Source organism: Engraulis encrasicolus, unplaced genomic scaffold (assembly GCF_034702125.1).
Source record: "Engraulis encrasicolus isolate BLACKSEA-1 unplaced genomic scaffold, IST_EnEncr_1.0 scaffold_36_np1212, whole genome shotgun sequence".
Classification (NCBI taxonomy): Eukaryota; Metazoa; Chordata; class Actinopteri; order Clupeiformes; family Engraulidae; genus Engraulis; species Engraulis encrasicolus.
In genome coordinates, this window is record NW_026945665.1 from 5,001 (window position 1) to 12,500 (window position 7,500).

At 42.9% G+C, this 7,500-nt stretch overlaps 1 protein-coding gene across 1 annotated transcript in view; it reads right to left on the reverse strand.

The window, feature by feature from the left end:
* LOC134443777 (histone-lysine N-methyltransferase KMT5B-like) overlaps positions 1-7,500 on the reverse strand; it is a gene marked incomplete at its 3' end in the record, with an annotated part of 15,437 nt that overhangs the window by 4,629 nt on the left and 3,308 nt on the right. The window contains exons 3-5 of the mRNA XM_063193371.1: positions 6,837-7,002; positions 6,176-6,285; positions 165-331 (exon numbers count right to left, since the gene is read on the reverse strand). Of these exons, the coding sequence (XP_063049441.1) occupies positions 165-331; positions 6,176-6,285; positions 6,837-7,002 (443 nt within the window). The remainder of the gene's footprint in view (positions 1-164; positions 332-6,175; positions 6,286-6,836; positions 7,003-7,500) is intronic.

Here is a 7,500-nt window from a genome sequence, read left to right on the forward strand (position 1 = left end):
TCTTCCGTGTGGAGTATGTGTTTGTGTAGCATGGTTGATGAATGCAGCAGGTCCCAGCCACAGCTGTGTGTGTGTGTGTGTACTGTATGTGTGTGTGTGTGTGTGTGTGTGTGTGTGTGTGTGTGTGTGTGTGTGTGTGTGTGTGTGTGTGTGTGTGTGTGTACCGTGGTTTATGAAGGCTGCGGGTCCGAGCCACAGCTGAGCGCAGTTCTTGCGTGTGGAGTACATGACGCTGAAGTCGTTCTCCCCGTGCCGCAGGAGACTCTCCTCCTCAGCAGCCGTCATCTTAGCGATACACCCTACCAGGTGCTCTATCTTGTCATCACACCTCCTACACACACACACACACACACACACACACGCACACGCGCACGCGCACGCACACAGTTTGAGTTATGAAGAATCCACACACACACACACACAAACGGGCACAGATGTAGGCTTCATCGCTCCTCTGTTTGGATCATTGCTTAAGGGGGATTCAGAGTCGCGCGTCCACGGAGGTTCTGCACAGAAAAGCAGCCACCACGCCCCCCTGTGCAGCGACAAAACGACCCCTGGCTGCAGTACACGCATGGTTCTCCCAGACTGAAATGTCCGTGAGCTGAGCTATGCTTGAAGACGGTGATTGGTCAATAGGGTGCATCAAAAAAACACTTTTTCAGCCTATTGATCTGTCTGGGTGATAAAAGTGTTCCACTGCATGTACAAATAACACATGCAAAATATTTTTGCAATCCATGGTGGTTTACAGGTCCAACGGAATATGAGCTGATATGAAGGAATTGTGGATTAACTGCGTCAGTCTTTGCCAATTCAACGAAACCCTCCCACCTAATAACTTGGACTGTTTTTGTGATTTTGTTGAAATATTTTAACCTAAATATTTAAATGAAATAAAACCACTTTGACATATGTAAAATAACAGATTGCTAACTAACTATAATCATCAGTACCCCCCAAAACAATAGATAAAGGTATTTCCGAGAAACTGGGAAATTCACACACTGACACACAGGCTAAGCAAAAGGAAAAAAACATGCAAATTGCTCCAAGAATGGCAATGCACCAATCAAGTATGGCATTTGATACCACGGCTTCAAATACTGGCCATCTGAGTGCAGCCTGCATAGCCATACAGCTTTCACTGGGACGACCACTGCTGTGGTCTGGGTGTCGCCATCACATTGGCGAGGTGCTACTCAGTCAAATATTTAATGACCTCAGACTGGAGGTGTCACGCTCACCAGAGGTTGCACTGTTCTCTCGTCTGAGGGATAATTGGCACCTATTGCCACATGATGACAGTGCAATTTGGAGCAATTTGCATGTTAGGTTGCCAATGATAGTTCCACAAGCTTCATCAGCCAATAGTCATTCAATAGTTATATTACAAAAATAAAATAAAAAAATATGCAATTTTGATAGCTTTGTATTAAATAAAAATGAATTAAGATTATTTTCATAAATGGCACTTAGGGGGTTTTGCATCTGAACTCTTCAGTTATTCACCATGCCTAACAAACTCAAACACTCTGATTTTCATGAGGCCTTTATTTATTACAACATCATTCTATCCAAAACTGAAGATTTTTTTCCTTTTGCTTAGCCTGTGTGTAAGTGTGAATTTCCCAGTTTCTCGGAAATACTTATATCTATTATTTTGGGGGGCACTGATGATTATAGTTAATTAGGAATCTGTTATTTTACATATGTCAAAGTGGTTTTATTTCATTTAAATATTTAGGTTAAAATATTTCAACAAAATCACAAAAACAGTCCAAGTTATTAGGTGGGAGGGTTTCGTTGAATTGGCAAAGACTGACGCAGTTAATCCACAATTCCTTCATATCAGCTCATATTCCGTTGGACCTGTAAACCACCATGGATTGCAAAAATATTTTGCATGTGCTATTTGTACATGCAGTGGAACACTTTTATCACCCAGACAGATCAATAGGCTGAAAAAGTGTTTTTTTGATGCACCCTATTGGTCAATGCGCTTACGGCAGTCCGGGGGGAACTCAGCCCTGATAGGTCAGTTGTGTTCTATTCTTCTACCCTACCGCGGAGGTTTGAAGGAAAACGAAAAACACGATGCAGTTGACTTGGCAGGAAATCACTGGAGTTTACTTGACAGGGAGAAGAGAAACTGTGTTTTATTTCAGTAGTACAACTTCCAAAAAATCAATTAGAAATATCCATAAAAGGCCATCATGAAAATGATATGTTTGTAGTGTGGTAGTAGCAAAGAAGCCTCTTTGTTCGTTTGTAGTGTGGCAGCTAGCTCATTAAAACAGGGTTCGCTAATGTCCTGTAGAGTTTGAATGGGTTTGGCTGACAGTTGCTAAGCTAGCTGTTAATATGGCCATTAGATAGGCTATCTATTGTATTTAAAAATGGCTTTTGTTTCATTTAACCACCTCAACTGTAAAACATGAATAAAGAGAGAATCTTGTATGCTATCATTCATGTCTAATTACGCCACAACTTTTAAAATTAATAGCAAGAAGCCTCTTTGTTGATTTGTAGTGTGGCAGCTAGCTTCTAAAACAGGGTTCGCTAATGTCCTGTAGAGTTTGAATGGGTTTGGCTGACAGTTGCTAAGCTAGCTGTTAATATGGCCATTAGATGTATCTATTGTATTTAAAAACGGCTTTTGTTTGGCATTTTAACCACCTGAACTGTAAAACATGAACAAAGAGAGAATCTTGTATGCTATCATTCATGTCTAATTACGCCACAACTTTTTAAATTAATAGCAAGAAGCCTCTTTGTTGATTTGTAGTGTGGCAGCTAGCTTCTAAAACAGGGTTCGCTAATGTCCTGTAGAGTTTGAATGGGTTTGGCTGACAGTTGCTAAGCTAGCTGTTAATATGGCCATTAGATGTATTGTATTTAAAAACGGCTTTTGTTTGGCATTTTAACCACCTGAACTGTAAAACATGAATAAAGAGAGAATCTTGTATGCTATCATTCATGTCTAATTACGCCACAACTTTTTAAATTAATAGCAAGAAGCCTCTTTGTTAGTGGTAGAATTACGTTTCAGGTGGCTAGTCAACTAGCTTTGAGTTTGTAATGACTGATTTAGCTGGCTAGCTACTACTAGGCCCCAGGTGTGAATGGCCATTCATGCTGTCTATTGTCTTTTAAAATGGCGTTTGTCTTGCATTTAATCTCATGTAATACTTGACCAAAAAGAAACTGATGTTGTACCATCTAATTATGCCCCAACTTTTAGAAGTAGGCTACTAGTGGAATATTACGTTTTAGATAGCCAGCTGGTTAGCTTTGTGATTCATTCTAGGGACTGGGCTCAACTGAATGAGTTAGTTCGCCCCCTGTTGTCACGGAGGTGAATTGACGTCATTAAATTCTCAGCGGGAAAAAAACACCACGCCCTTTCCTGCATGCGCACGCAGGACGACTATGAGGAATATACACACCGCTGACAGTATGCCCTTGCTGTACCCCAAGTCAGCACAGTATGACTATGTATCAGGCTTTAGGCTCTGGATGCAGTACGCTGTCTTGCTTAGTTGCTGCAGTGCAATGAATTTTGAAGGAGCCCCCACACCACCACTCTAGAATTGGTCACATTTCTCCATGAACGGTAGTAAAAGAAAACAAAAAGGATTTTAAGTGTGCGGACCGCTCACTCCAAAACTACAGTTAGCCTTTGTCCTGCACCTTTCCCTGGGGTCAGCACCTCCAACTGCTATTACATCACTACATGTACAGTACTGCAGCTGCTGCTGCTACTACTAGCACTTTAGTTACAACACAGAGTCATGCCACATGCAGAAGTTCTCTGACGACACTGCAATTGTAGGTTGCATAAAGGAGGGGCAGGAGGGGGGAGTACAGGAGTCTGGTGGAAGGCTTTGTGCATTGGTGCAAAATCAACCACCTTCAACTCAACACCACAAAGACCAAGGAGATGGTGGTGGATTTTCGGAGGTCCAAGCCAGCTCTGGAACCTGTCGCCATTGATGGTGTTGAGGTGGAGATTGTAAGCACATATAAGTATCTGGGGGTATATCTGGATAACAAACTAGACTGGTCTGCCAATACAGATGCAGTATACAAAATCCCTATACTTCCTGAGGAAACTACAATCTTTCAATGTGTGCAACACACTCCTCACTATGTTCTATCAGTCTGCGGTTGCCAGTGTACTTTTTTCTGCAGTGGTCTGCTGGGGTGGAAGCATAAGGAAGAGAGATGTTGCGCGGCTTGACAGACTGGTGAGGAAAGCTGGCTCCGTTGTGGGAGAAGAGCTGGAGAACTTCACTTCATTGTCAGATAGAAGATCTTTGAGCAAACTGCTCACCATCTTGGACAATAAGGCGCACCCACTCTACAACACAATCATCCAACAAAAGAGTGTGTTCAGCTGGAGGCTGAGAGCACTGAAATTCAGGACTGACAGACTGGGGAAATCATTTGTCCCTAGAGCCATGCAACTCTATAATTTGTCCATTAAGGACAAAGAGAAACTCCTGGGGCCTCATTTATCATCAGTTCGTAGAATGTCTTCTAAATTGTGTCTTAGGAGTGAAATTTAGAATTCCAAATCACTGTGCACGCGCGCATTCAGGGTAATTAGCATCCAGAAACGCCTCCAAGTAACCGTATATGGTATTAAAATATATTCAAATGCCTGAAGGCGCCACCCTGTTCGGACACACATGAACACACGCGGACACACGCGCCAGTTGAAGTGCTGGTGGGAAGTGCGGAGATAGAACCATTTCTGTGGCAGAAGTGGAGGTGCTCTCGACAGGAGGAGGACCGTGTTTCAAAATAATTAAAAGAAGGAGACACATATGGACGAAAACACTGTAAAATAGCACACTGTCATACTCCATTGTCATTCAAAGTAAACTGTAGCTTGCACGGTCAATATTATTTGCAATTTCGTGTTTCTTCCACTCGCACGCATGGTCTGAGGTGTGCGTAGATTTAGGCACATTTCTACGTTCAAGTACATGTTCATAAATCCCACACTTTGCTCAGGAATGACCGCACGCACGCTTTACGCACAGATCTGTGCCTAAGAACGCTTGATAAATGAGGCCCCTGGACTTTTCTGCATGATCACTTTATTTATTTTTATCTACTTTTTTATTTTTATATTATTTTTACTTCTCTTTTTAATCTACAAGCAAACTACGAGCAAACTGGAAAAAGAATTTCCCCTTGGGGATAAATAAAGTTTAATCTAATCTAATCTACTACTACTACTCACCATTCCTTTCCATTCCATTAGTGGCCATGATCTTACTACTGCTGCTGCTGCTGCTGCTGCTACCAGGCTTGTACGAAATTCCGAATGGAAAGAATTTCAATTCAAAATAATGCCATAATACGAACACTAGGTGGTGCCATTACCTTGAATTTAATCTACACCACCCATTGAAAGTACATAGAACACCACCACCTAGTGTTCGTATTATGGCATTACTTTGAATTGAAATTCTTTCCATTCGGAATTTCGTACAAGCCTGGATACTGCTGCTACTACTGCTGCTGCTGCTGCTGCTGCTGCTGCTGCTGCTGCTGCTGCTACTACTGCTACTAACCATTCCTAACCATTCCATTACGGATGTGATACATGTACGTGAATTCCACCCGCTTTCAACCTGCTCGCTCGCCTCGCGTGGTGACGTAGCACTGTTTCCCGGTCAAATTAGCTTAGCTTAGCAAATGCTGTGGTCAAACAACCGTCTCTCTTCAATCACAAACACTGTATGTACAAATAAAAATGATGAAACATGAACGAATATATTGGTCACCTTAACCCAAGTGTCATTTATTTTAAAACCATCTGTGAAAAATGATCGGCAGATTTGACACCACCAAAATCAAAACAGCCTCCATTTTTAATATCCCAGTAGTGCTGGTGACGCACGTGACGTCATGGCGTTGAAAGCTCTCCCATTGGTTAACGCTTCGCGGTGCCGCTACATTTTTCAGCCAAGCTCAACTTTCTCGCCTCGCTCGCCCACCGCCCGCCACCTCTCGCCTCGCTGCCGCGTCCCAACGGAAAATAATGGAACGCACGCTTCTACCGCTTTGGAAGCGCCCATGTAAATCAGGCGTTAGTGGCCACGATCTTACAATTACTACTGCTACTGTTACTGCTGCCACCACCACTACTGCTACTCACCATTCCTTGGTGGCCACGATCTTGGCTCCGTTGTTCTCTGATGAGTAGCGACTGCAGGGGAGGATCTCGAAGCCGCTGCTGCTGGCAAACATGCGCAGGTAAACAAACACCTGTTTACAAACAACATAAACACAAACAAACAAACACTAAACACCTGTTTACAAACACAAACAAACAACTGTTTACAGACACAAACAAACACCTGTTTACAAACAAACACCTGATACAAACAATATAAACACTATCACCTCACACTACCACAAACAAACAACAAACACAAACAACTTGTTAACAATCATGTGCAGGTAAACAAACACCTAAAACACAACAAGCCCTTGCTTCTGTGGCATGTGCGTGCGTCATGTGCGTGCGTGCGTGTGTGTTACTCACATGTTTACAGAGTTTCTCCTGTGTCTTGTTGCGTTGGTGTGTGTGTGTGAGTGTGTGTGTGTGTGTGTGTGTGTGTTACTCACATGCTGTTTAAATAGTTTCTCCTGCGTCTTGCTGCGTTGGCGTGTGTGTGTGTGTGTGTGTGTGTGTGTGTGTGTGTGTGTGTGTGTGTGTGTGTGTGTGTGCTACTCACGTGCTGTTTAAATAGTTTCTCCTGTGTTTTGCTGCGTTGTCATGTGTGTGTGTGTGTGTGTGTGTGTGTGCTACTCACGTGCTGTTTAAATAGTTTCTCCTGTGTCTTGCTGCGTTGGCGTGTGTGTGTGTGTGTGATGTCGGTGGCCATGAGGGCTCTGTAGGCCTTCTCCACGTCACCATGCCTCTTGAACCGCTCAAGCACCTCCTTCAAATCCTCATGACCACTCTTGATTGGCCGGAACCTACAAACACACACCAATTAGAGCACAGAACGCGAGTCACATGGCTGGCGAGAGGAAGCTGTTTGGCCGGAATGTACAGAGACACACCAATCATAGAACAGAACAGAAACATCACATGACTAGCTGGGGCTTTGACTTTTGACTTTCTAAATTAAAAACGATATTCGAATATTTATCCACATTTTTTTACCATTAAAAATTACCCCAGTTAGACCTGATATCAAGCTGAAGTTGTTCTTTCCCCCAGTCAGTGACTGGTAAAAGGCTATTCCAACCAGAGATGTAGCCTAATGGCCCATTAACAACATGCATTCAACCAGCCATTATTGTTTAGCGATCGTTCAGCACTTATTAAGAAGACGGTACTTAGAGGTGTGAATGCAGATTAAAACATGGCAAAGCTAGCAGCCATGTCAAACTTGTAGCCCAAGTTAAAATTTGAATGGATCTGGGAATCATCTGAATTGAGCACACCGCACCAATATCAACAAATATGTA